The sequence below is a fragment of the Apus apus genome, chromosome 1, assembly GCF_020740795.1.
Source record: "Apus apus isolate bApuApu2 chromosome 1, bApuApu2.pri.cur, whole genome shotgun sequence".
Taxonomy (NCBI): domain Eukaryota; kingdom Metazoa; phylum Chordata; class Aves; order Apodiformes; family Apodidae; genus Apus; species Apus apus.
This window is the reverse complement of record NC_067282.1, coordinates 125,999,025-126,026,977: the sequence shown is the minus strand read 5'-3', so window position 1 is coordinate 126,026,977 and position 27,953 is coordinate 125,999,025. Positions and strand designations below refer to the sequence as shown.

General features: G+C 47.0%; 2 protein-coding genes across 8 annotated transcripts; one reads left to right on the top strand and one right to left on the bottom strand.

Annotated features, from left to right (window-relative positions):
- Positions 1-173: 173 nt before the first annotated feature.
- On the top strand, positions 174-22,268 carry PHC1 (polyhomeotic homolog 1). 5 transcript variants are annotated; one of them, XM_051614177.1, is made up of 15 exons: positions 174-278; positions 4,853-5,009; positions 6,132-6,242; positions 7,324-7,401; positions 8,146-8,295; positions 9,229-9,384; positions 10,440-10,914; positions 11,230-11,990; positions 15,874-16,021; positions 16,122-16,330; positions 16,856-16,970; positions 17,530-17,638; positions 18,847-18,997; positions 19,585-19,816; positions 20,118-22,268. In XM_051614177.1, the coding sequence occupies exons 2-15, from the start codon at positions 4,896-4,898 to the stop codon at positions 20,270-20,272; spliced, it is 2,964 nt and encodes a 987-aa protein (XP_051470137.1). In that variant the 5' UTR covers positions 174-278; positions 4,853-4,895; the 3' UTR covers positions 20,273-22,268. The 5 variants fall into 5 exon arrangements, with proteins under 5 accessions (XP_051470137.1, XP_051470164.1, XP_051470148.1 ...); XM_051614168.1 differs by lacking the exon at positions 174-278 and adding an exon at positions 646-929; XM_051614188.1 differs by lacking the exon at positions 174-278 and having other exon boundaries at positions 645-5,009; positions 9,253-9,384.
- On the bottom strand, positions 16,329-27,953 carry M6PR (mannose-6-phosphate receptor, cation dependent). Of its 3 annotated transcripts, none has more exons than XM_051614236.1 (7): positions 27,751-27,953; positions 26,483-26,656; positions 26,126-26,298; positions 25,933-26,042; positions 25,597-25,727; positions 24,927-25,053; positions 16,329-16,443 (listed from the first exon to the last, which is right to left on the bottom strand). In XM_051614236.1, exons 2-7 carry the CDS (start codon positions 26,653-26,655, stop codon positions 16,360-16,362), a joined length of 798 nt encoding a protein of 265 aa, XP_051470196.1. In that variant the 5' UTR covers position 26,656; positions 27,751-27,953; the 3' UTR covers positions 16,329-16,359. The 3 variants fall into 3 exon arrangements, with proteins under 3 accessions (XP_051470196.1, XP_051470176.1, XP_051470187.1); XM_051614216.1 differs by lacking the exon at positions 16,329-16,443 and adding an exon at positions 22,348-24,359; XM_051614227.1 differs by lacking the exons at positions 16,329-16,443; positions 27,751-27,953 and adding exons at positions 22,348-24,359; positions 27,606-27,630.

Below are 27,953 nucleotides of genomic sequence, written 5' to 3'. Positions count from 1 at the left end.
CAGGGGAGGGGTGCCGCAGCCTCGGGCGCGGCGCGCGCCTGCAGGCCCCGCCCCGGGCCCCCGCCGGTGCCCCCCAGGCCGCGGCCGCGCCCCGCGCCCGCCGGCAGCGCCCCCGGTGCCGCCCCGCCCCGCCCCGCCGGGCTGCCCGCGCCAGGGGGCGTGTCCGCGGCGGCGCCCGGGCCCTCCGGTAGCGCCGGAGCGCGGGTCCTGCGGGCGGGCGCGGGGCCCCGGCGGAGCGGGAGCGGGAGCGGAGCGCGGCAGCGCCGCGGCTGCTGCAGGTGAGGCCGGGCGCGGGCGGCAGCGGCGGGGAGAGCTGCCTGCGGTCGGGGCGGGCTCGAAGCTGACAGCGGCGGCGGAGCAGCTATTGTCTGCCCGGCCCGGCCCCGGGAGCAGCTCCCCCCGCCGCTCCGCTCCCGCCCCCCGGCGGCGGGGCTGAAGCGCGCGCCTGCCCCCGGCTCCCCGCGCGGGCCCCGCCTCCCGGGCTGCCGCGCGGCGCGCGCGGGCTGCGGGCGGGCCGGGCGCTCCCGCCGCTCCCGCTGAACTTCGCCGCCCGAGCTGCCGGCGGGGCTGCCGCCCTGCACGGCCCCAGCCTTTCGCCCGGGCGAGGCGAGGCGAGGCGAGGCGAGCGGCGGGGCGGGCAGCGCGTCGTGCGGAGGTGCCCGGGTCGCTGCTGCGCCTGGAGCATCCCGGAGCGGAGGTCCCGGGTCCCGGCAGCTTCGCGGCGCTGGGTGTGTGGCTTGGGGACTGGCCTGTAGAGAACACGAGTCCCAGACCAAGAAGTCTGCAGAAGTCTTGCTAATTTTCCTTCCCCAAACCAGAGCATACTGTTGCGCACTAACTTTGTATCTCGAGAATGAAGCAATTAATTCAGTTCTAAGGTTTGAAAATATTTTGCAGGCAAGAGTCACGTGCCAGGGGGAATGGCTGGGGTGAGTGAGTAGAACCTATCTACCTCCTGCCTAGTTTTCAGTGACTGGAGTAGATGGCCTGACCCTTCTGCTTTTGCACTTCAGAAAGGTCAGGAACTTACAGACAGGGCACCCGTGGTGTTTTTGGTGTGTGCTGAGGTCAGCAGTGCGGGTCAGGCTCTCGTGGGTCTGTGTTTTCATGCTTGTACTGCTCTGGGAGCTAGTTTTCTCATTCCTTCCCCTTCTGCTGTGCTGTTATTCCTGCCATTGTGTTAACAGGACTTTTATTTCTCTGTGTCTGCTTTTTTAGGGTGCAATTCTGTGTTAGGCTCAATCCAATTTAACTGTTGTTCAAAGGTTAATTTCCAGTAAGTGCCACATTGTTACGCTGGGTTGTTGTTTTTTTTTTTTTTTGTTGCTGTTGTTTGTGGATGGGGTTATTTTTTTGCTTGGCATCTACTTATTGTGTTTGCAAGATTAGCTGGTTAACCCAATCTTTTGGAAGACTTATTTTTGGTAGGGAATCTATCTCATGGAGCAGCTAGCTGAGGCAAGAGATCTGACAGCCTAGCCATCACTAGATTTTGTAAGAGGATGGTGCTGGAAGATGGGTTTGGAGGAAGGGAAAGAAGGTGAAAATTTTGTGCTGTTTTGTGTGGAAACAGCCTGGTTTGGATTGGATTAGATTAACGTGGAGCTGTTCTGTTCTTTCTATTCCTGTCCCCAAAAGGCCTTTTGCCTAAGCAGAAACCAAAACTTTCTGATGCCTCTCATCCTAGTAGTGTTTCAGGAGGATTCTGTTTATGCCAGAACCTGATTTTAAGGAGATCCCAACAAAAATGCTAGGTATCTTAAGAATCAGTGCTGCTGTTTAGTAATGAAATAGCACAAAGTTGGAAGCCAGGTTTCTCCTGGTGCAGCTTTTAAGAGTAAGAGTGTGTTCTACAGTGAAGATGAACCTTGTTTACCTTCTCTCTCTCACTGGCACTAGCTCACAAATGAGATAATTTAATTTACTAAACTGTCAGAAAAGGATGTTTAAGGTAGTTTTTCTGCAAAGTTAACAAACTAATTGAGCACCAGAAGTGAGGTAAATGCTGGGACGAACCTGCACAGGGAAGTGGAGGGTGGGCAAGAGAATAGAAGTTGTCTCCTAATGGTACCTGAGCTTCTGGATAACTTGGTATATGTGTGTAACTTCACTCTGATTTGCATTTTAATCTCATTTGAAGTATTTAATTATCTACCACAGATTCTTTCTTTAAAAAACTCTGTATCCTCTCCCTTCTTTATTTACTTATTTTCAGGCTTCATTTATTTTATGTGTTGCTGTCCCCTGTGGAAGATCTTTAAGATAATAGTCTTCTCTAGCGCTTTTATGTTCTAGATAGGCATATTGACCAGCTGTTTCTTGCTGTAACAAGAGTTGTGCCTGAAGACATCATTGGCCAGTTAGGATCATAGAATGATTTTGATAGGAATGGACCTTGAAGATCATCTAGTTCCAAACACCCTGCCACAGGCTGGGATACCTCCCACTAGACCAGGTTGCTCAAAGCCCCATCCAGTCTGTCCTTGGAAAACTTCCAGGGATGGGGTATCCACAACTCCTCTGGGCAACCTGTTCCAGTGTCACACCACCCTCATGGTGAAGAATTTATTCCTAATATCTAATCTAAGTGTCCTCTCTTCCACTTTGAAACCATCCCCTCTTGTCTTATCACTACAAATTGTTGTTTAAAGTCTTTACCCAGCTTTCCTGTAGGCCACCCTCAGGTACTGGAAGGCCACTATAAGGTCTCCCCACTCTGTGGGACTCTGCACTGTGGGGCCCAAAACTGTACACAGTACTCAAGGCCTCACCAGTGTCACAGGGACAGTCACTTTGCTAGTCCCGCTGGCCACACTATTCCTGATACAAGCCAGGATGCTGTTGGCGTTCTTAGCCACCTTGACACACTGCTGCTGGCTCAGACATTAACCCAGTGACACATTAGTGGGTTTATGTGGATTGTATCATATTTGTGTTGGTGCCTGGAATGAGCTTTGATGAACAAACAGGATAAAGGCTGTAATAGTGATTTTCTGGGGAGGTTTTCTGACCAGTCCATCTCAAGCACATGTAGAGGTGCACAGTTGAAACATGTATACATGGGGTGAAGAAGCCCCAGTGCCAGAGTTGGCTGGCAACTTTCAGAAGAGAAGCTGCATTCTACAGGTACTTGCTCCCATTGATTATTCTTGAGGAACACCTTTTTCTTCTGTCAGTTGCCTGGCTTAGGGCAAGAGTGGTCAGTTAGGGTCTCCCTGGAGCCTTCTCTTCTCCAGGCTGAACAACCCCAACTCTCCCAGCCTGTCTTCATAGGAGAGGGGCTGCAGCCCTCTGATCATCTTTGTGGCCCTCCTCTGGACTTGCTCCAGGAGTTCCATGTCCTTCTTATGTTGGGGGCTCCAGAACTGGACACACTGGAGGGCAGAGGGATGCATGGGGAAGCTAGGACTGGAGCAGCAGCTATCTGCTTGTCAGTTACAGAGTTTTCCAGATTTCCAGGAGTGGATTTGGAGCAGCAGTTCCATGATGTAGCCATTTAGCCTTTGCAGTGGTAGTGCTGTTTCCCTACTTTAAAGTAGTCTGCCTCCCTTAACACCTTTCCAAAATCAAAATGTTGTCAATTGAGACTGTTGCACCTTTTTTTCTGCTGCACTGGTCTGTTTGTTTATGCACCTAGAAAAAGTTGTGTTTGGTGGGGGCTGTGAAGCTCGAAATCTCTGGATTTGGAAAGGTGTAGATACAGGGGCTATGCCCGTGATACAGAATCCTGAAAGCCTATGTGTCTCCTTTAGAGGTCTCTTAGGTAGTTTTCAGGTGAGCCAGCTGGTACGTTGGAAACAAACAGGCTGCCAGTCTTGTTTAGACTATTGGAAGCTTTTTTTTTTATCTTATATGGAATGATATACTTCTTAAAAAGATATTTTTTTTTTTCCCAGTAGAATTTGGGTGAATGAATCTAATAACTGAAGTTATTCAGTGATTTCCCTCTTGTGACTTGAATCCCTAGTACCATTATACCCTGTATAGCCCATGTTTCTTACTGTAGGAGACTCCCTGATCATCCCAATATATTACTCTTCTGCTAAGCACTCTTTTCAGTCTCAGTTCTCTTCCTCTTGGCTGATGAAAGCCTTCACTAGACACCTTTCTCAGTCCTGTGGTTCACTGCAAATCTCTGCTGCTGGAAGATCTCTCAAGATCTCTTTAGCAGCTTTGCCTTCACAAGTATTGCCAGTGAACCCTTCATCCACTCTGCTTCTGACTCCATTCCTCCTGAAAGCAACTTGCCACACAGATCCCAGCTTTCAGTATAATATTAAAGTTGCAGTCTGTCAGGAACAGCAAGTAGCTGGAAGAAAGAAATAGTTGAGGGCTGGCAGCTAAATTAGAAGGAGTTAGTATATCTACAGTCAGACAGGGGAGCTGTGGGATAATTACACCTCTTGTAGGACTGGAGGAAGAGCGGATCAGAAGTTGCCAAAGTTCAGTGGGAGACAGGAAGCACAGTGCAATTTGCTTCGGTTCACTAGCCTTGATGGAGAACTGATCCAGTGTGTAACCAAATGATTGTCTGAATGAGCTGCAGCTGCTTGCTTACCGTGATGCATTTTTAAGAAATCAGGATGCTGTAGCTTCCAACTGTAGCATGGCAATAAAAATACAAGAATGTGTGCATTACATTTCTGTCTGTGGTAATAGAAATTAAAACCATGAGTATAATTTCTGGGTAATTTCAGAATCTCAGTGTCATTTGTCCTCTGTGTTGTAGCAAGAAGTCCCCTGTGCAAGAAGCCTGGTACCAGGATATTCCAGTGTAAAAGCTGTATAGTGCACTGAAATCTGGTTTGGTTATTTCTCTAGCCTGACTTAGTTTCCGATTCTGTCAATGTAGATCTTGAGTCTGTTTCAGCCTGAGCTGCTGGGATCCTGTCACCATGGAGACTGAAAGTGAGCAGAACTCTAGCTCCACTAGTGGGAGCTCCAGTTCTGGAGGAAGCACCCGTCCTCAGATATCACAGATGTCTCTCTATGAGCGGCAGGCAGTACAGGTGAGATGTGGTTATGATCTGTCATGGGATATGCATCAGTGGAAGGCGGTGGTGAGTGCTTTCATGTTCTGTGCTGTCATGTGTCAAGGTGGGAGCACGCTTAAAGGACTGCAGTGTGTTCAGATTTAGAAATTCTTGTGCTAAGCCTGATCAAAGAATCACAGAATTACCTTGATTGGAAAACACCTTTGATCATTGAGTCCAACCATCAACCTAACACTGACAAGTCCTTAACTAAACCATGTCCCTAAGAGTCTATATGACTCTTAAATACCTCCAGGGATTGTGATTCCACTGCTGCCCCGGGCAGCCTGTTCCAATGCTTGGTAACCCTTTAAAGTGAAGACCTTTTTCCTAACATCCAATCTAAACCTCACCTGGTGCAACATGAGGCCGTTACAAGTTAGATTAGTTACAAGTCTGATCACTTGTAACTAATCCCCACCTCTTTACAACCTCCTTTCAGGTACTTGTAGAGAGTGATGAGGTCTCCTCTCAGCCTCTTTTTCTCTAGACTAAACAACCCCAACTCCCTCAGCTGCTCCTTGTAAAACATATGCTCCAAACCCTTCATCAGCTTTGTTGCCCTTCTTTGAACACGCTCCAGCACATCAATATCCTTTCTGTAGTGAGGAGCCCAAAACTGAGCACAATACTTGAGGTGCGGTCTTTAGTTCCTGTAGCCGGATACTGTGCTTCATGTTTTATAGGTTACTCCTCAAGTGTCCGGCCTCTTAGATTTAATCCATGCTGTGATCTAATAGATTGCTGTTCTAGAGCAAGTAATTCAGTTTATTATCCCAATTCCTCTATATAGTATATCTCCTCCATGTACCTGCCACGCTGGAGCACTTGTCTGCCTGTGTGAGCATGCACATCCCCGAATTCCTGGAGTTTATTAAAGTCTTGCAAATGTGCTTTCTGTTGCCCTAGAATACACCTGTAAATCAGTCTGTTACCAAATTTGAAGCTGTACTACATATTTTGATGTGCTAATCTAGTGACTTTTCTTTTTTCTGAGGGAGGTGTCATGGCTGTTACTTGTTTCCTCATTTTCATTTCTCTCCAGTCACACCTCAAGGGCATGCTATTTTTGACAACCGGGTTTTCCTCTTTCTCTAGGCCCTGCAAGCACTCCAGAGACAGCCCAATGCAGCCCAGTACTTTCATCAGTTTATGCTCCAGCAGCAGCTTAGCAGTGCCCAGCTTCATAGCCTGGCTGCTGTCCAGCAGGTGAGTTGCCAAGGGGCAGAAGGAGAGGAACTGGATCATTCTCTGGGGAAGATGCAGAGATTCTCTCTCTATACAGTGACTTGTGCACAGAGGTCATCCTGATTCATCAGGAGACAATGAGTCCCTAAATGCAATACAAACAGCTAGTAAATTGGAAGCCTGATGCAAAGATTCATTTGGTTTTCAGGTCCAGATCAGGAGAAGATAAAATTTGGCATACCCATCAGGAAACTTGCACTTCAGAGGCCTATGACTAGCTTCTGCACCTTCTTTAAAGAAAAGATGGGTGGTTAAATTAGCAGTGGGTGCAGTAGGGTTTAAAAACTATATTAAAGTAGACCATCTCTGAGAATAAACATGGTCTTGTTTGTGCAAAATTTCAGGTGGTACCCTCTGAATTTTCTGTCTTCAAAATTAGCAGGTTTTGGTTTTGTTACAAGTTACTAGCAAGCGGGATCTGGAGTAGATATTATCTAGTCAGGAAGGTGTTTCTTTAATTGAGATATGTTTATACTAATTGAGATATTTTATGATGCATAATTGCAGAGTGATTTTTCTTCTTTTAGCAACTTGGCTCACCTACCAGAATTTACCATCAGCTGAAGATTGATTGTGTGTGATGTGGATACAGTTCTGTCTGTGTAACAGTATATTCAGTCATTAGCTGTCCTCCTTGGCTATTAGTCCAGGATTTAATTGTTCTCAAAATCCCTATCTGCAGTTTTATAGCATAGAGGGATTATAATCCTCTCACCAGTTTAGTACAAATCTTCATTACAAAACTAACTAAACTCATACAGTTGAATTCCCATGAGACCATAAAGGAGGAGAAAAAAATATAATAGTCTTTGCATTCCTTATGCACTGTATCTGCTATACTCTGAAATTGGTTACTTGGAGTGCTATAATTGCATTGTTACTAAACTGCCTAGTGGCAGATTTGTGGTGGTTAGATTATGCTCCTGTTCTCAGAAATGGAAGATGATGGTGATGGGATTTGGTGTTGTGATAAAGCCAAATATTTTGGCTGGATTGAAAAATTTGTTCCAGGTATTCATTTCTCTGTCCATCTGCCTTGTAGGCTACAATTGCAGCCAGTAGACATGCCAGCTCCCCCAACACCAGCACCCCACAACAAACCACCACCACCCAGGCCTCTGTAAGTAACTGGTCCCTCACACACATACCAAAGTCTCTACCCCCTGCCCCGCCTTGTTACTCCTACTCTTTGTCTTTTAGGAAGGCAGTCAGCTAGGAAAACACAACTTCTAAGAATACTGGGAATCCACAAGATGCAGACAACTTTGAGGATTTGGGGTGCTGTCAATACTGGGGGGGCGTTGAGACCAGAGAAGGTTTCTGAGTGGGAGGGGCCTCTTAGCTGGAAAGGTAGACACTCATTTCTCTTTGGCTTTGAGGTTATATTGTCATGGATTAGAAAAGGATCAGGACTTCTAAGAAGGAGGAATAATGAGCAACTTGAAAGGGAATGTCCTTTTTTTCTTGGACAGAGTAGTAGTTTGTTGAATAAGAGGACATCTGGTTTTGTACTGAGTATTGAGGAACTGGGATTTGTTCAGAGAGTAGATGGGTTGGTATAGTAGAGATTACTTTGTGGGTTTTTTACCTCTATTTGAGAGGCTGGAGAAAATGATGCATTTCTTTTACTGCAGCTGCATGCTAACAGGGGTACTCAGGCTCAGCATACAAATGAGATTAGCACCCAGGGCTTTGGCTAGTTTAGATTGTGTAGCCTCTAAGATGAGAATGTTTTTCTTGGTCTCCTATGGGATATGGGTAAAAAACTGTAAGATGTCCAGATTTTGTCCCAGTAAGTAAATTTGTGCTTACTTCTTTGCCTCCATCTCTTCATATATGATTCGGGGCTTTTCTATGTTGGAAGATCAATCTAGCCACCACATCAGCAGCTCAGCTGATCAGTCGGTCACAGAGCGTGAGTTCCCCCAGTGCTACAACCCTGACACAGTCTGTGCTCCTTGGAAATACCACCTCACCACCTGTCAATCAGTCACAGGCCCAGATGTATCTCCGGGTAAGAGATGTATACACAAAATATGTCCTGACCATGAACCCCACATCCTAGCCACTTCAGTGTTCCGCTGTTTTGTATTACCAATGCCTTTGGACTAACTCTAGTTTTAAGGATTATGCACTGTATTTTACATTCAGCTGGGGAAGCCCATGTCCCTGAAACCACAAGTTTGACTCTGGGCTCAGCTTTTGAGACTAGATGAACTTTGTATTTTGTGGCTCGGGTGTGATCGTTGAGAACCGTGTTTGTGTCTGCTCTGCATAGATGTTAAAGATCCCATGGCACTTCTTACTAGAGCATAAATGTGAATTCTATGTCCTAGATTGGAATTTAGCTCACAGAAATAAAGCTATTCTTGTTCAAAGCTGGAACAGATATGTGGTAAATTACTGTCTTCTACCACTGCTGAGCTCAGAGATCTAAGTCAGAATTCAAGTAAGTCTAGAAACATATATCAACATGAACAAATACGTAATCCTTTTAATTGCTTTGAAGTGCTGCTAAATAGGAAACATTAGGCTTGACTATATACTCAGTCTGGGGTTTTGGTTACCTACTTAAAAATATTATCTGTCTCTCAGTTGACTTTAGATACAGATAGTGATCTTCTTTTCAAGCAGCCATGGTCTTGGATGTATGTCTTTTATCACTGTTTCTCAACCAGTCCCAGATATACATCTGAAAATTCAGAGATACCCCAGACTTTCAGCCAGCCTTTGGCAGACTATGGGAGTTGGCCCTGGCCCAAGATTGAAAGAAGAGTGTTTGTTTCCTGTTCCTGAGGGTTATGTTCAGTGCAGGGAGGGTTGGGGGTTTTGCAAGGTAAGGCATTGCAGCCCAGTGTTGCTTTGTAATCGCTTGTGGTTCGCTATCTTTCTTTCTCTCTTCCCGTCCGTTTCTTTCATTCCACATCACCTGAACCTCCCTCAACAGCCACAGCTGGGGAACCTGTTGCAGGTAAACCGGACCTTGGGCCGCAATGTGCCTCTTGCCTCCCAACTCATCCTGATGCCCAACGGGGCTGTGGCCGCTGTCCAGCAGGAGGTGCCACCCACTCAGTCTCCTGGGGTCCATGCAGACACAGACCAGGTCAGTGACACTCCCTGCCACTTCCTGTTCCCCTGCTCTCCGTCACCCTGCAGTCTGGTCTTTGTCTCCACCCATCCCTGTATAGCAGCTTAGCTGAGTTTTATTCTCAACCTGTGTCCCTGTGCAGGCAGAAGATTCTATTCTCTCTTGCCACTGTTTTTACATGTTTGCTTTTTGCCTTCAGAGATGGGATTAATTTCTGCTTAAAATTTCTGGGGTGAGCCATAGGCTCAGTCAATCCCATTTTCACAGTTTCTCGGGTGTCTTTGTGCAAAAAGAATTGTTGAGTTCTATGTCTAGTTTTCAGTCACTCTGCAAGGAAGAGTCTTTGCCAGTGGTAAAGGCTTCTGCATTTATTGTAAGTAACTCTTCAAGTCAAGGAGCTGCCATGGCTTCCCATTTTTCTTGTTCTATCCCAGTCATTCTTGGGATTTCCAGTTACTTCATACTTTTATTGTCTTGAGCACTTTCTTTGAAGGAAAGTCATTAATGATCAAACTTGAAGATAAAACTGCATTTGAAGGAGAAGGAGTAAATGCAGAGGATGGCAGAACCAAAATGCAGAGGAACTGGTAAAGTTGGAAGGGCTGCAGGCCATGAGTAGATCTGTGGGCCTGCTCTGTGGAAAGCCCTGCACAGGGGGAGGAGGCAGGTGGCACAAAAATTGAAAAGGAGTGACTAGTCTTTAAAGAGGTATCTCAGCTCTTTTAGAGACATGCTAAACTGAGTCCTACAATGCAAAAGCACAGCAGGCAAGTCTGAAAGTTATCCCATGCCTCAGAGAATGTCAGTGTCCTTATGTGCTACTCTGAAAGTGCCACGAGATCTTTAACTTCCATCAGAGATGGGGCAGGAGGGGGTTCAGGATAATGTGTTTCCTGGGGAGGGCGACACCTGAGCTTTGCCCTGCAACATTAGCCAGCTACCCACATGAATCCTGAACATCAGTTTAGCCTGCAACCTAATAGAGCGTGTTGCTTGTGCCTTCTCTGCTAAACTTGCAGCAAGTAGCCTATGTAAAGCAAACAGATTCTGGTTTGTCTATATGTTTCTAGGTACAGAACTTAGCTGTGAGGAGCCAGCAGACCTCGGCCACCAGTACCCAGCTCCAAGGCTCTGCTCAGAAGGCAGCTCTGCCAGGCAGCTCCCAGCCTTCAGGCTTACCACAGGCCACCAGCACAGGCCAGACCTTGGCGGTGGCTCAGGCCTCCTCTGGCAGCCCAGGCCAGTCCCTCAACTTGAGCCAGGGGGCAGCAGGCAGCAATGTCTCTGGGGGTGTGGTGACAAGTGGTGGGAGCCAGACCTCCTCTGCAGGAGCTGCTGGCAGTTGCCAAAGGAAAGGCACAGGAGTTGTTCAGCCATTACCGATAGCAGCTGCCCAGGCCGTGACTGTCAGCCAGGGAAGCCAGACAGAGACAGAAAATGCAGGCACAAAGAAGGGCGAAACAGACAGTGGTGGACAGCAAATGGTGGGCATGAACCTGACCAGGACAGCCACACCAGCACCCAGCCAGACACTGATCAGCTCAGGTAAGTACAAACCTATTCCTTCTTACATGAGCCCATTGGGCTTTTCACAAGAGAGCCATTTGAAAGCCCAGTGATGAGAGGTTTCCCAACATGCCTCTTAGACTCTGGGCTCCTGGAGGCTTGTTTCTAGGGTTTATCCCTTTTTATTAGCAAGAAAAGTTGATTTAGTCCGCCATGTCCTCTGCCAGTAATCTGTCAGACATTTTGGAACTTAATGACTCAGACCTGTGCAGTGACTGCCTTTCTTTTGTTGTTGTTCCCAGATGCAGTGTTGCTAACTTTTGTGCTCTCTTTTCCCACTCTGTGTTTGTACAGCGACATATACACAGATCCAGCCCCACTCGCTGATCCAGCAGCAGCAGCAGATCCACCTGCAGAAGCAGGTGGTAATCCAGCAGCAGATTGCCATTCATCACCAGCAGCAGTTCCAGCACCGCCAGTCCCAGCTCCTCCACACAGCCACCCATCTTCAGCTGGCCCAACAGCAGCAACAGCAGCAAGCACCATCTCTGACCCAACAGCAGCAGCAAGCTCAGCCTCCACAGCAGCAGGCTCCACCTCAAAGCCAGCAGCAGGCTCAGACCCTTGTGGTGCAACCTATGTTGCAGTCCCAGCCACAGCCTGTGCAGCTCCAGCAGGACAATTCTTGCCAGCCAGCCACCAAGTCACCTGTTCCTGTTCAGTCAAAATCTCTGGTCACCCCCATCAAACCACCTCAGCTTGGGCCTACTAAAATGTCAGCAACACAGCAGCCTCCACCACACATCCCAGTGCAGGTGGTTGGTACTCGGCAGCAGGGCTCAGGCCAAGCCCAAGCACTGGGTTTGGCTCAGATTGCTGCAGCAGTGCCGACATCCCGGGGAATGCCAGCTGTGGTCCAGCCTGTTTCCCAAGCCCATGCTGCTTCCCCGTCCTCATCTGCAGCTCCAGCATCCTCACAGGAAGCTCCTCCTCTCACCACAGGGGTGAATTTGGCACAAGTTCAAGGCACAGCCCACATGGTGAAGAGCCCAGCCTCCTCTCCAGTTGTGGCTCAGATGCCAGCAGCATTCTACATGCAGTCTGTCCAGTTGCCAGTAAGTGATACTATTGAGAAAAATAGCATATGGATTCTCTTTGTTCATTCCTAGGACACCAGGCGCAGTCCAGGTGCAGATCAGTGGGATGGGTTGGTTAAGGGGTTTGGGTAAAGGGATGTGGAGACTTTTTCCTCTCAAAAATCCTAATTCAAATACAACCCTTGGAGTTACTGACTACAAGCATTTCCCTCCCGTGTTATCATTCAAGGCTTGCATGAAGTAAATAGATGAGACTCAGAACCTGCCCCAAGTGGGGTAGGTATCTACATCACATACTAAATATATTCAACAATGGGGTGAGTTGACCTTGGCTGGCTGCTGGATGACCACCAAGCTGGTCTATCACTCCCCCTTCACAACAGGAGAGGAGGAGAAAAATACAACAAAAAGCTCATGGGTTGAGATAAGGACAGGGACATCACTCACCAATTATTGTCACAGGCAAAACTCAATTTAGGAAAATTATTTAATATATTGCCAATTAATCAGAGTAGGATCATGAGACATAAGAACACATCTACCCACCCTCATACTTTCTTCACAGGCTCAGCTTCCCTCCTGACTCTTCCACCTTCTCCCTTCAAGTGGTGCAGGACGATTGGGAATGGAGGTTGTGGACAGTTCATACATAATGTTTTGTCTCTGATGCTCCTTCCTCCTCTCGCTTTTCCCTTGCTGCAGCATGAGGTCCATCCCATGGGAGACAGTTCTCCACGAACTTCTCCAAGGTGGATCCTTCCCACAGACTACAGTTTTTAATGAACTAATCCAGCATGGATCGTTTCCATGGGGTGCAATCCTTCAGGAACAGACTGCTCCAGTGTGGGTCCCCCACAGGGTCAAAAGTCCTGCCAGCAAACCTGGTCCACTGCAAGCTTCCCATGAAGTCAAAACCTCCTTTGGGCATCTACCTGCTCTGGTGTGGGGTCCTCCACGGCCTGCAGGTGGATATCTGCTCCACTGTGGACCTCCATGGGCTGCAAGGGCCTGCCTCACCATGGTCTTCACCATAGGCTCCTGGGGAATCTCTGCTCTGGCATCTGAAGCACCTCCTCCCCTCCTTCATTGACCTTGCTGTATGCAGGACTGTTTCTCTCACATATTCTCACTCCTCTCTCTGGCTGCATTCACACAGTATTTTTTACCATTTCTTAAATATGCTGTCACAGAGGTGCTACCAGTGTTGTGTGTGGGCTTGGTCTTTGCCAGTGGTGGGTCCATCTGGGAACCAGCTGGAACTGGCTCTGTTGGACATGAGGGAACCTTGTGTCCTCTTACAGAATTCACCTCTGCAGCCACACTGCTATCAAAACCTTGCTGTGCAAGCCAAATACAAACAGTAATTGGTCTCTTTATTGTCTCTCTCAGGAGACAGATGAGAGCTGTGTAGGCTATGAAAACTCAACTCCCCTTTCCTCACTAGGTGTGGATACTTCTGAGTCAGAGACCCCTTGGTGTGTGGTACCAGCCACTGACTCTAGGCCTCAGAGGATCCCCTGGCAACAGTCTATGCAGAGGAAAATGGATGGCTCATGTTCCACAGGCCTTGTCCATGCTACTGTGAATTGTCCAGCTAGGGCCTGCCTAACTCCCTGGAACAACAGCACTTTGCCAGTTAAGAAATACTTAGCCAGTTGCTGAGGCTGTTGCTAAGCTCTGACTACTTCAGGATGGTGTCACCAGATTTGTCTGGTTTTTAGAATGGGTAAAATTCTGCTCTCTTCCAACATGTGTCCCTTACTGTTTTGACTCTCCTTCATTGAAACTGATCTGATTTAGCCAAAGGCCTATTTAAAAACTGCTGGGTGACTGCCATTTCATTTTTTTCTTGGAAAAATCCGTTGAGGTTCACTCGGTGTCTTGGTATTATATTAATGTACCAACATGAAATGGGACAGCAGGTCCTAGTCACAGTGGTATCATTAGAATCATAGAATCATCCTGGTTGGAAGGGACCTTGAAGATCAAGTCCAACCATAACTTAAATCCCCCTACCATAACCTAATTTACTTATTCATTGCTTAAATCATGCCACTAAGCACTATGTCTACATTTCTTTTAAATACTTCCAGGGATGGTGACTCTACCACCTCCCTGGGTAGCCTGTTCCACTGTCCAACAACTCTTTCAGTAAAGAAATTCTTTCTAATATCCAGCCTAAACCTCCCCTGGCTCAGCTTCAGGCCATTTCCTATCTTCCTTTCATTATTCACTTAGGAGAAGAGGCCAACCCCTACCTCCCTACAACCTCCTTTCAGGTAGTTGTAGAGAGCAATGAGGTCTCCCCTCAGCCTCCTCTTCTTCAAACTAAACAATCCCAGTTCCCTCAGTCTCTCCTCACAGGACTTGATCTCCAGACCTTTCACCAGCTTGGTAGCTCTCCTCTGGACATGCTTCAGCAACTTGACATCCTTCTTGAAGTAAGGGGCCCAGAACTGTACATAGTATTTTAAGTTGTGGCCTCACTAGTGCTGAGTACAGGAGTACAATCACTTCACTACTTCTGCTGGCCACACTATTTCTGATGCAGGCCAGGATGCTGTTGGCCTTCTTGGCCACCTGGGCATACTGCTGGCTCATGTCAAGTTGGCTGTCAACCAGCACCTCTAGGTCTCTCTCCACCATGGAGCTTTCCAAGCACTCATCCCTAAGCCTGTAGCTTTGCAAGTATAGTTGTGTAGTTTGTATAGTTGTGCGTCTTCTGAAGTTTTGCTCTCTGCTATGCAAATGCTCCTAAGAAGAGGTATGTACTGTGAGGGAGGCTGAGGCATCTCTGGAAGAAGGAATCATAGAATCATAGGATGGTAGGGGTTGGAAGGGATATTTAGACATCATAGAGTCCAACCCCCCTGCCAGAGCAGGATCACCTAGGGCAGATCACACAGAAACTCATCCAGATGGGTATTGAAAGTCTCCAGAGAAAGAGACTTCACAGCCTCTTTTGGCAGCCTGTTCCAATGCTCTATAACCATCACAGTAAAGTTTTTCCTCATGTTGAGGTGGAACTTCCTGTGCTCTAGCTTGCATCCATTGCCCCTCATCCTATCACAGGGCATGACTGAAAAGAGATTGGTCCCTCCTTCTTGACATCCACCCTTCAGATATTTATATACATTAATAAGATCCTCTCTCAGTCTTCTCTAGTCTAAACAGCCCCAGATCTCTCAGCCTTTCCTTATAAGACAGGTGTTCCTGTCCCTTAATCATCCTTGTAGCCCACTGTTGGACTCTCATGTAAATCCAAGTCCCATTTGAACTGGGGAGCCCAGAACTAGACACAGTACTCCAGATGTGGTCTCACTAGAGCAGGGTAGAGGAGGAGGAGAACTTCCCTTGGTCTGCTGGATACACTCTTAATGCACTCCAGGATACCATTGGCCTTGGCCACAAGGGCATGTTGCTGTCCCATGGGTAACTTGTTGTCCACCAGGACTCCAAGGACCTTCTCCATGGAGCTGCTGTCTAGCAGGTCAACCCCTAATCTGTACTGGTGCATGTTGTTATTCCTGCCCCGGTGCAGGAGTCTACACTTAACTTCTGTTGAACCACATTAGGGTCATCTTTTCCCAGCTCTCCAGTCTGTCTAGATCTCACTGTATGGCTGCACAGCCTTCTGATGAATCAGCCAATCCTCCCAGTTCCATACCCTCAGCAAACTTGCTGAGGATACACTGTCCCCTCATCCAGGTCATTGATGAAGATGTTGAACAGGACTGGACCCAGTACTGACCTCTGAAGAACACCACTAGTTGAATGTCTCCAACCAGGCTGGAAATTCAGTGCAGCAGAGAAGGGTGCATCTTCTGCTTGCCTTCAGTTTGTCTTGTTCTTGGCTTTGGAGCTCCTCTCCCTGCTTACAGGTTTCTCTTTATTTACGCAGGGCAAGTCTCAGACCTTATCGGTAAAGCGCAAGGCAGAGTCAGAGGAGGAGAAGGAGGAGTCACCCAGTGTCACTGCCCTCCTGCCTGCCAGGTCCTCTCCTGTGAGAGACAGCCCAAAAAGGATGGAGGAGAAGAGTGGCCTTGGAGGTGAGGTACAAAGGAGAACTCTGCTTGTGTATGCTAATGATCTGATCTTGTATTCAATTTGAAATAGATGAAGTAAAGGTAACTTGTGTTAACTTTCCAGAGAAATCTGATCCTGCTGCCATTGCAACCCCAAACACCACCTCAAGTGAAGGAGCATCAGTCACCCCCACCTCTGCTTTCACCCCAAACCTGGCAATGGTGTCACGACAGATGGGAGACTCCAAACCTCCACAAGCCATTGTGAAGCCCCAGATCCTCACACACATCATTGAAGGCTTTGTCATTCAGGAAGGAGCAGAGCCTTTTCCGGTAGGGGTTATCTGCTGTGGGGGAAGGAGCTATAATGCTCTCTCAGGAGGACAGTGGTCTTCCATCTTTGGATAGGAGTTTCTTTCCTTGTATTCCAATTCAGTATTTATAGCCTGAGACACAGACAGGAAAGAGGGAGCATTAAAGCGGGTGGGTTAGAAGGAGTAAAACAAGTGTGACTGGAAATGTTTTCTCTAACAGTCCCCAAAGCAATAATTATAAGAAGGTTCTTCTCTCTGTTTTTAATGAGGGGAAAAAAGCAGGAAGTTACGTTAAAGCAAATAAGAGGAAATATAGTTACGTGGAATTGCAGGACATTCAAGACAGCTAGGACTTGTTAGTCTTTGAATGAACCAAAAAATCTGTGAGTCGGGAAGGAAGAATAACTTTGTTCAGCATCTCTAGTTCTCTAGTAGGCAGAAGGGTTCTTCTGAGCTGTAATAAGATGCGAGTGGCATATACTTTGCAGAAGGTGGTGGACACAGAATCCTTTTCTGATGAGCCAAACGTTCTCTTTCTGTCCAGGTGGGTTGCTCTCAGCTGCTGAAAGAGTCTGAGAAACCACTGCAGGGAAAGGCTCCTTCTGGCCAGAGTGAAAACCTGTCCGGCAATTCTCCAGGAGAGGACAATGCTTCTATTGGTGAGTTTCAGCACTAGGAGGCCGAGCTAGTGTTACGGTTTCTGCTCTCTGATGTTGTACTACTGACTTTATACATTATGGACTTGCCTTCCTGCTAACTCCATAAATCTTCAAGTTATGAACCTAGGATCTCCTTTTCTTGAGTGCCAGAAGGCCGTACTTTGTTGTTGATTTGATCTAACACACACTATGTCAGTAGTAAGCAGGAGAATTTGAACTGCATTTCCCCCTAATGACAATGAAGGCTGTAAAGGATGTGTGAACACAGCAGAGAGTGCAGTGATGCAGATTGCCCTCACAGCCTTGTAGGAAATGCGAGATATGCTATTTTTCCCTTGTTCAGTGAAACAGTACTGACAATGAGAAATAAACTGCTCTGTTAAATATCCTAATTAGTGGAGCTTCTGACTCTCTTTCCCCAGCTTCTTCCCCAACCTAACTACTTAGTAGATTCAGTAGAGAATGGTGCTTGGAATCTGCTCAGAAAAACAGTGGAATGGAGAATCATTGCAGGTGATCTGGTTCAGATCAACTGGTGTTTATCTCTGTATCTCACTAGATCTTGATAAGAAGGCAAACTTGCTGAAGTGTGAATACTGTGGGAAGTATGCCCCAGCAACTCAGTTCCGTGGCTCCAAGAGGTTTTGTTCCATGACCTGTGCTAAAAGGTAACAGCAAGACATAATCTTCCTTTTTTCTGACTATACGTTCTCTGGAATCAAGCACATGCCCCTTCCTCTAGGTTGTGTACAACACTTCAGTACATTTGATCCTGCCTCCATGGGATGCACTGACCACAGAGATCCTTTAGGACTCTAAATGATTTGCGAATGCTTCTGTTTGGGGATGTGAATGTAGTGAAGTGTAAGCAGAATTTCTGACTTGCTCAGAAAATGAAATGGGAAGGGGGGAGTTCTTGGGCTCCAAAGAACCTTTTCTCAGTCAAGTTTACTGACTAAACAAATGCATACTGGTAGCTGTCTGTTGCATTGGTACAAGACAAAGACATGAAGGACCATTGAGGAAAAAACCTGGGGAGAAGTTAGACTTGTCATTGCTGTCTCCTATTGATCACAGAATCACAGAATATTAGGGGTTGGAAGGGACCTCTGAAGATCATCGAGTCCAACCCCCCTGCCGTAGCAGGACCAGAAAACCAAACCAAACTAGGGCAGATCACTCAGAAAGGCATCCAGACAGGTCTTGAAAATCTCCAGAGAAGGAGGCTCCACAACCTCTCTGGGGAGCCTGTTCCAGTGCTCTGTAACCCTCACAGTAAAGTTCTTCCTCATGTTGACATGGAACTTCCTGTGCTTGAGTTTGAAACCATTGCCCCTTGTCCTATAACAGGGCACAAGTGAAAAGAAATTGTCCCTGCCTTATTGTTGCCCAGCCCTCAGTCTTCTCCTTTATAGACTGAAAACCCCCAGGTCTCTTAGCCCTTCCTCATAAGGCAGGTGTTCCAGTCCCTTAATCATCCTCGTAGCCCTCCGTTGGACTCTCCTGTAGATAACCGTCCCTCTTGAACTAGGGAGCCCAGAACTGGACACAGTACTCCAAGTGAGATCTCACCAAGGCCAAGTAGAGGGGGAGGAGAACCTCCCTCAATCTGCTGATAGCAGAGTGCTTGTTACGGGTCTTTTTTCCCTTAGGGGAATGACTTAATTGACACTTCAGATGTTAGATCAAGACTCTTGTGTCCAAATATTGCTTGTTTCAAAAGTCTGGACTGATTCCTTCCAAGGGGAAGTCTTAGGAGGAGGAGGAACAGAATTTGATGATAAAGAGCAGTGTTATCCCTATCTAGAGCAAGGAGAAACAGTAGGTGTAGATAGTTGCTATTTCCTAACTGCTTGTCTCCTTCTACTTACTTGAGATACAATGTCAGCTGCAGCCATCAGTTCCGGCTGCAGAGAAAGAAGATGAAGGAATTCCAGGAAGCTAACTACGCTCGTGTGCGCAGGCGGGGACCACGGCGCAGCAGCTCTGAAATCGCTCGAACAAAGATCCAGGGCAAGCGCCACAGGGTAAGGAAATAGTCCTGTCTGCCTCTGTGTGTGAAAGTTGTCACTGCTGGATGTACCACTTTCTCACAGTGGATGTAGTTGTACAGGACATGTTAAGTGCACATTGATGCAGATGTTACAGAAGGCACAGTGAGCTGTTCTACTTGCTCATCAGCTGCAAAAGGTGGATTCACATTTGTACGTGTTCTGTTGACTCTGTGTTCAATCCCACCTCTTGGAGGTCTCAGTGAGTCAGATCAGCTGACAGCCTTGGTAGAAAGCAATCCATTTTCCCTGTTTTATTAGCATTCTTCCACATGAATTATTTGAATCAGATTATAGAAGAATTGAATGAATTTCACAGCTGATGTGAGAACTAGGAACAGACTGGCAGAGGATTGGGAGAAGAAAGAGGAAGGGAGGAAAGAGTAGTCTCCCCTTTCTGGCATCAGGGAGCTCTTGCGTCAGTTGCCCCTGAACCAACAGCCTGAGGGGTGTCCCAGACTGTCAGGACAACTTCTGTTGTTCCCAATGTCTTGTTTTGCATCTAGTAATTGTGAATTTTTTACAAAACACCTTTTTTTCCCCTCTTTTCTATGGGCTTGTAGGGCCAAGAAGACTCAAGTCGAGGCTCTGATAACTCCAGCTATGATGAAGCTTTGTCTCCTACATCTCCAGGACCCCTGTCAGTAAGGGCCAGTCATGGAGAGAGGGACCTGGCAAACTCTAGTATGGCCCCACCTACCCCAGATCTACATGGCATCAACCCAGTCTTCCTCTCCAGCAATCCCAGTCGTTGGAGTGTGGAGGAAGTGTATGAATTCATTGCATCATTGCAAGGTGAAGTAAAGATCCTGTGATCCAGTAGCATGAGGATATTTGTTGGCTTTCTTTCTGAAAGAAAGCAGTGTCAGTGGTGCCTAGTGCTTTTATTGTACTTCTGTAAATGCTTCCGGATTGGAGTATGTCATACAGATGGATGAGTGGTACTTCTCAGGCAGACTGTGTAGTAGAGTAGGGAAGGGAGTTGGTTAGATACCTACCTTGCTTTCTGTACCTACCAGAGATCCAAAGAGTAGGAATGAGAGGAGTGCCCAGGGCACATCTGTTTCTCAGTGCTTTTTCTTTTTTGGTTTCACAGGGTGCCAGGAGATTGCTGAGGAGTTTCGGTCACAGGAGATTGATGGCCAGGCCCTGTTGCTTCTGAAGGAGGAACACCTTATGAGTGCCATGAACATCAAGCTGGGACCAGCTCTCAAAATCTGTGCCAAGATCAATGTCCTCAAGGAGACCTAACAGCTCTGAAGCCAGAAATCTCACTTTTACTCTGACCACAGGGCAGCTGCCAGTTCTGGAGCATCCTGCTGGAGTGGGGAAGAATGGGGCAGTCCCCTTTGGGTTTGTCTTCAAGAAGAGTGAGAAGGAAGTGAACTGATTGAAATTGCCATGCACAAGCCCTTGCCTTGGTCTCTTAATGGTGCTACATGGGGGAGGAACAGTCCCACCTGGGACCTTGAAACATCTTTCCTTCTTCCTGATTTTAAATACACCTCTCCCATATACCACAAAAGACAGGATCTCTTTCTGTCTTAGCAGGTATCTGAAAGGGAACTGCCCTTGCCCCTTTTTGCTTCAGCAGGTCTGCTAGATCTTAGCTTTGAATCTTGCTATGCCAGAACTTGAGGTGTAGTAAGAGCTGGCCCCATGCAGACAGTAGGAGCAGCTGTGCTGGGGGCATTTAGGAAGGGGAACTAGTAAATTCCAAGTAACAGAGGTGGACAAACAAGAATTTGAGCAAAAGGAGTTGCTGCTGTTCCACTCTTTTAAGAAAAACACCTAGGCTGTTTACGAACTGGGTTTAATAGCCATTCCAGCATGCTTACCAAACTTGAAGGCCCATGGCAATAGGAGCTGCCTTACCTTTACTGTAGAGGTGCTGTGAAGACAAGTGTTGTGGCAGCTACTCACTCTAGATGCTCCTCTCTGAACCAGTCAGAGGAGTATTTCTCCTGAGTACTTATGACAAGGTGATGGAAAAATCCAAGGGGAGAGGGAATATCTTACATTAGGGAACCCTGCAGCACTAGGTTTGTCTCCTCATTATGCTAGAGCATAATTTACAGATCCAAAGCAGTGTCCAGAAGCGCCAAGGCTCTTCATAAAGTGGGCTGGGGTTTTAATATTTTTTTAAATGTTCTTTTATCCATTTGTATTATTTTTGTCTGTCTTCATTATCCTCAGGAGAGCTTATGGGACAAAGTTTAAGCTAGCAGGGTTGTATCACCTGCCTCAGGCTATTTTTGTTTGTTTGTTGCTGCTGTAAAACAAATATTTCTCTTCCTCAGTTAAAAAAAACAAAACCAAACAAAACATACCCTCCAACAATTGAATACTAATGCTTTAATGCTCCTCCTCCTTTTTAAGGGGTAGAATTACATTATAAAGTCCTTCCCTTTTGGCCTCCACAGGTTTGGGTTGTTATTTTAAGGACCAAATGTGGTACTCAGAAATTTTGTAATCAGATTGCCAAAGGTGAAAAGATGGGCAGAGTTCTTCCAGAAGCACCTCTGCTTCAAACAAACAGGAAGAAATTACACAAAGTGTGAAGAGAAAGGTGCCCCTAGAGTCAAATACCTGAAAGCAAGATAATTTTAAAAACCATGTGTCTCAGCTTTTCTGTTTTCAGAAGTTTCATGTGAATATTTAAGTGAAATTAAGACTGTTCTGTGTGGAAAGCACCTACTGTTGCTGGAAAGCTGTAGTGGCATGGGAGGAGGCCTAATAGAATAGGTAGGAAAACATTAGCTATCTTTGGAATGGGCTCTTTATTGACCCATGTTAGAAAGAAAGAGGGAGAGTGCTTAAACATGGATAAAAATATGGTAACAGCTTCCTAGTCCTAACTGTATTGTTGAATCTCACTTGAATGACATCCTTGTTGCCTTGAGAGAAGACTTCTGAGGCTTCTTGAATGAAAATAAGCTTCCTAAAGGAAGCTGCCCATGCTGGCACCAATTATATTATTTGATCTGAGGAAATTTGGGGGCAGGGACAGGGACGTTAGAATCTAACAAACAGCAATCAAGAAAGGAAGGCTACCCTTTAAACCATTTTATCCATCGCAGGCTGGGTATGATAGAACTGTTTAGTTTGACCCTTTGCAGCGTAGGCAGGCAAGGCATCTAGCCTGTCCACATTACTAGCTACTTCTGAGAAACAGATTTTATTTCAGTTAAAGGGGAAGGCTTCGTTTCATCTTCAATATTCTTAATAAAAAAACGCTTGTTCAGGCTTTGCAGGTCTGGCTGCTTTTTACTCTCCCTCCCCAACTTGAACCTTAACCTAGTGTTTGAAATACATAACTTTCATCAAAAAGTTACTATTGATTTTTATTGTTGCAGAAAAATACAGAGCATCCTGAGCTATTAAAGTTTCAGTTTTGAAAGATGTGTATAGCCCTCTCTCTTAAGCCCAAGGGGAACTGCAGTGATGCAAGATGGCAGCAAAAAACTGCTGTACTAACAATAAGAGTAGTTCAGGCACAAGGCACACACTAAGGACCCTTCACATTTGGGTAAGTGAGAAAGCTCCTATTACTTTAGCAGAACACTTCAGCAGGTTTTTTTTTAATTTTATTTTTGAAAGTTGTGTTTTGTACAAAAAAAATTACCTTAACATCACCATGAAAAACAGTAACAACAGACTTAGTAGCTTCCTATTTTTCCCATGTTACAAGAAAGACTGAGACTGTAACAAAAGTCAAAGAAAGCAGGAATTGTTTGCCCACTCTAAACCCAGCAAGAAAGCAGGGCTACCCGTTCTCCCTCAGTGTCACTGTTCAGACTGTTTTGGCAGTATTAAAAATACACAAGTCTTGTCTGGACTGTGCTGTTAAAATAGTGGCTTGCTTATCCACAGTCCATGTCCTCAAGACTGAGGACAGGTCTTAGCCAGTCTACAATAGGGCAAAATGGGATGGCTTAGAGTCTAGCCCCTCACATAAAAGCAATGAGGAATCAAGGTGCCAAGTTTCTGAAGGTTCCCAGTAAGTTTTACAACTCAGCTGTATCTGCTTTTCACCAGGATCCCAGGAGAATGTCTCTCTCACTCCCAGACAATGTGAGACAATGTATGTGAGTACCATCTGCACAGGGCAAGTGTCTTCGGACTGGTCTGCACCATGCTAAGGGTCAAGTGATTTATGAAAGCTGACCCTGTAAGCACAAAAGTCCCTTATGCAGTTTTTAATGTGTTAGCATTCTTGTTCTTGGCTTCTGTGGTTCCTTTTTTATAAAAATAAAATCTGGTAGCTTTATGGGAATGTCCTCTGCCAAACAAGGAACATGAAATCAGTGCTGACAGTGACAGAGCCATGTGGGCAGTCACCTTGAGAAGCTTGCAATAGAATTTGTGGCAGCTACCTGTCTCAATTTGCCTTGATACTGGTTTTGGTTTCAACAAATATTCCCTTTACTTAGCAGCACGTAATTTCATTTTGCTTCTCAGTGAGTGAGAAGGCTTGAGGAGTATTTTGACTGAACTGGAAAGTCATAAGGCTATATTTAGCTCCTATAGTTTTCTAGCATTGCCACTCCCCAGTCTGAGAGGATGGCATGCATTCCTTTACATCTGTTGAAAGAAACTGGTGCATACTCTTCAACATATTGCCATTAGGAAAAAAAACAACACTGCAGGGGTGGGGTGCTAATGCCTATTCTACCCCACAGAGTCGGGCATAGAACACTGTGCAGGTTGCACTGGCAGAAACAGTGCAGAAGCTAGGAAAGCTGAAATTGCATTAAAAGAAAAATAATTCCAGTGTCTTAGGGATCCTGTAAACCCTATGGGAGGGAAGACACAAAAGATCCCTTCTATATTCTCAGCTGTTTTAACCCACAGCCTTCCTCTTTCTGCACCCATCCATGGCCCTTTTTTTCCTTTCAGTGATTCATCTCCCATTTCTGCTCAGAGCTGAAGCTCATACTGCTTTCTCGCTGTCTTCTACTCAGCTCTCATCACTTTTTCCCTCCCTAGTTTTGCTGCATTTTTAAAAACCTAAACCAGCATTATGTTCGTAAGACATGCCATCAGTGACCAGTGCTGTTGGCACCCAGAGGCATCAGTGGGACTTGACACACCAGAGACGGCAAAAGCGAATAGTGTAAAGAAAATCAGAAGTGAGAGGAGAACTAGCTGGGAGGCACCCAGCTAAACAAGCACTGGGGAGGCGGGGAGAAAAGAAATCAATGTTGAAAGGCTATCACATTGATAGCAAATGGTCATCCCGTTCTTCTGACTCCTCGCCCAGCTGATCATCACCCACACCACGGTACACAGACGGCACATTCCGAGGCTTAGATCGGCAGACAAAGTCACAGCCATCCTACAAGCACAAGGATATTGTACTGGAATCACACTGTAAGCAATTGACTCAGCATCCAAAGCAAAGCAGCTTCTGAGATTTCTCTTTTGCTAAGGGATTATGCCTATCCTTGTGGTGTCTGGAACAGCTCCCCAAAACTCGACGAGGAGCACACATACAAGCATCCTACTCAGTCTTGAAAGCTCTGGGCTTGCTGATTAAGAGTGTGCAGCAACATCAGGTTGAGACCTGATGGATGATAAATGGCACTGCCTACAGTGACAAACAAAGGGTTTTCAGGGAGTCAGACATGAACGTTCCTACCTGGAAAGCATTAGCCACTAGTGAGCATATGTTCTAGTCTGTTACACGGCAATCACGGGATATTGTGATGGAATCAGTCTCAGCAAGGAATTAAAAAATAGAGTACTCAAAAAAAAACCCCAAAAAACCTGATTAGCCTCATCTTCTGCCTCAAAGTACACCACCCTGGTGGTAAGACTAAACAAGAGACAAAGTCCACAAATACAAGGCAGATGTCATTTTCTCCCATCTTAACATATGGGCCAGGCTGGGATTTTCACTCACCGCCACCAAATTGCCCAGATCTTGCCAGAAGGAAAAGTGAGGAAACTGCTCCATGCCCTTCGCTCCCACTACAAGGCGCTGGTAGAGGAACCCACCAATGATGTAGACTGCAATCACTGAAGCAAACCTGGAGGGCAGAATTAAAAATCAGAGCTGAGAAAATGCTATAAACAACCTCTTCCAAGCCAGCTATCTGCCTCAGACTGGAACTGGAGCCAGTAGCTGACCACCACTCCAGAACAGAGCTATAAATAGAGAACAGACCAGAAAAGGTCCCCAGAATATTGATCTGCTAGTATAAAGCTTTCAGCAGCATTTCAGAAAGTAGTGCCTCTAAGCACAAATTAAGAAAATTAGTCCTAAGGCTCCTGGTCTCAATTCCCAGCTTTGGCAAAGAGCTGTTGTACCGTTTTAGAAACTCGTATCTACCAGGATTCAGTGCACTTGACCGTAAACAATGAAGGAGGATGTCTACAGGGAACAGAGTAGCTCTGTAGCATCATGCCTTAAGCAAGAGCTTCTGTCCAACAAGCCTGCAAGGCTCAGTAACATCTAATGGTGGCTGTGGATAGGTACACTACAATTATCTAGTCTGGTGTAGCATTTGTTGGGTTTCCAAATGGCACTGGAGATTATGGCTCAGACACAAACAGCTCTTCCAATGACTCACGTGATCAGCAGAATGGAGCCAACACTGAGGTGGGAATCCTCAGCTGGACAAGCCACACTGCTGTCCATCTCAAAGAGGTAGAAACACTCCTGCTCCTTTTCCCGCTCTTCTGAAATAATGCTGAATGAACTCTGCAATTTGGGGAAAGTTAAATAATGTGAAAACACGGCCAGGTGTACTGAACTTCACCAGAAGACAGTTTTATCACTGTTGGTACAGCTAGGCAACAGACACTAGAGGACAGAAGAAAGCCCTGTGGCCTCCTCAGACTTTTCTGCTTATAAAAAATTGTGTCTGGCAGCCTCCTGCTCCTCTCCTGCCTTCTGAGTCACTCACCGCTGTAGCTCCCTGCTTGCAGGAAATCATTATCACAGCTCTTCTCTTCTCACCACTGCAGTGCGTGCCATATGAATCACCTCCTTTATAAATCAGCATGATCCAGTCACCTGCCAAGTGGGAAACAATAAAGGCTGCAAATCCAGATCAGGAGGCAAATGGATGTTACTGAACAATAGAAGTTAAATCTTACTTCCATTGAAGACCTGGGTTTCATTGATTCTTCCTATCACTGTGGTCCTTCCACTCTGTCTATCTGTTTGCACCAGGCCACCAAAATCATGCATGGAGGTGTTGACCTCCCTGCACACCCTGAAGTGGTAGACATAGTTCTCTGTTTTGCCTTTCTCCACAGTAACATTAAACCTGCAGCAGGGAAAGGACAGCAAAGACAGCTCATAGGATTACAAAGAACGGTGCTGAGAGCAGCAGACACCTGAGATCTGAAAGCCAGGCACAGCCTGCACTAATGGGGGAGACCATGCTGCAGTCTGGCCCCAGATCTTCCCCTCCCCTTGCTCCCCGAGGCCTGTAGGGTGTCCTACTATACCTTATTTGGCTCAGGGGCTCTAGTTTCTTCAGCAGGGCTCTTTCCATCTGTGACTCGCTGCCCTCCTCACCAACAACATCACAGCTCCTTTCTTTTGCCTGTTCAGCCTCCACACCCACAGCAAGGGCCACAAAGAGTACCAGCACAGCAGAGGTATAGCAAGGTGATGACATCCTAAACACATACCACAAAGAACACAGAGGATTAACTGTTTCAGCCCCCTGCAAACTAACTTCAGGGTCACAGAGTCAATGATTGGCCACTTCCTCCTTGCAGTCCTGACAGCAAGAAGGAGAAATCAAAATCTGGAAACATTTCTCAGTTCCCAAGAACATGAAATATGACCTCTTGCATAGTGAAAGACAATTAACTGGGGTGATCTGGGGTTCTTTTCTGAATTTTGCCTCAGGACCACAAAAAGTTTTGCTGCTGAGCACAGTAATTAGCATTGATTCAATCAGAGCAGAGCCCAGCAGGCTGAACCCTGAAGTAAGCCATTGTTCATTACTGCATGGCACTGAGAAGCAAATCGGCAGACAGTTATTTACCAGTCCTCTAATCAATCCTCTTTGCAGCTCTCATGTGAAGCTTGCACGGAAGAGCCACTCAGATTATAGTCGGACTCTGTTTGTTCAAGTGCCTTAATCTTATGTTATCTTTCTAGTACAACTTCACCTGAGAATCTGAAAGTGTTTAATAATGCTAAGCCGCAACTTCACAGAACAGTTTTCTTCTGTTTACACGGGGGAAGAAGGGAGCTGAGACATCCTATGTAAGACTCAACCACAGAGGCAGTAATGAAGACAACCATGAAATCTAGATTTGGCTTTCAGGCTCAGGCTAAAACAAGTGGGGAACATGCAGTGACTGCAGCAGCCAACCGCAGCGGCCCCACAGACTACTCTATGCTTCTCCTACCGCAGATTTCAGTCAAGTTCCAGACGCCGGCAGAGGGAACGGGCCCGAGTGCGGCTGGACGGGCGGGCCGCGCGCGGCCCGTTCGGCGGAACCGAACCCGATGGCCGCCCCCGCGGGGCCCATCGCGGCTGCTCCCGCCCGCCCAGCTCTGATCGCCGCCGCAACGAGGGAGCCCGTCACGCGGAACTCGTGGCTCGTCCCTCACCAGACCGAAAGCAGAACCCGGCCCGTAGCACCGGCGGACACTTCACGCACACACTGACGGGAGCAAACTGCGACGGGACGCGGCTGCCGCCCTCCCCCTGGCCGCCTGCCACGCCGCCTCCCGCCCGCCCCGCCGCCGCCCCCACCTGCTGCCGCCCCGGCCCTGCCCGCCGCGCCGCCCGGCTCCGTCCCGCCGCGCACGGGCACGGCCGCCTCTGCACGAGAGTGATCGGCCGCTCACGGGCACCGCATGCTGCGCGCCCAGGGGCGGCCCGGGGACCGCGGGGACCGCAGGCAGCGCGGGCAGCACCGGCCTCCCCGCCGTCCCGGCCGGCTCCCCGCGAGCCGG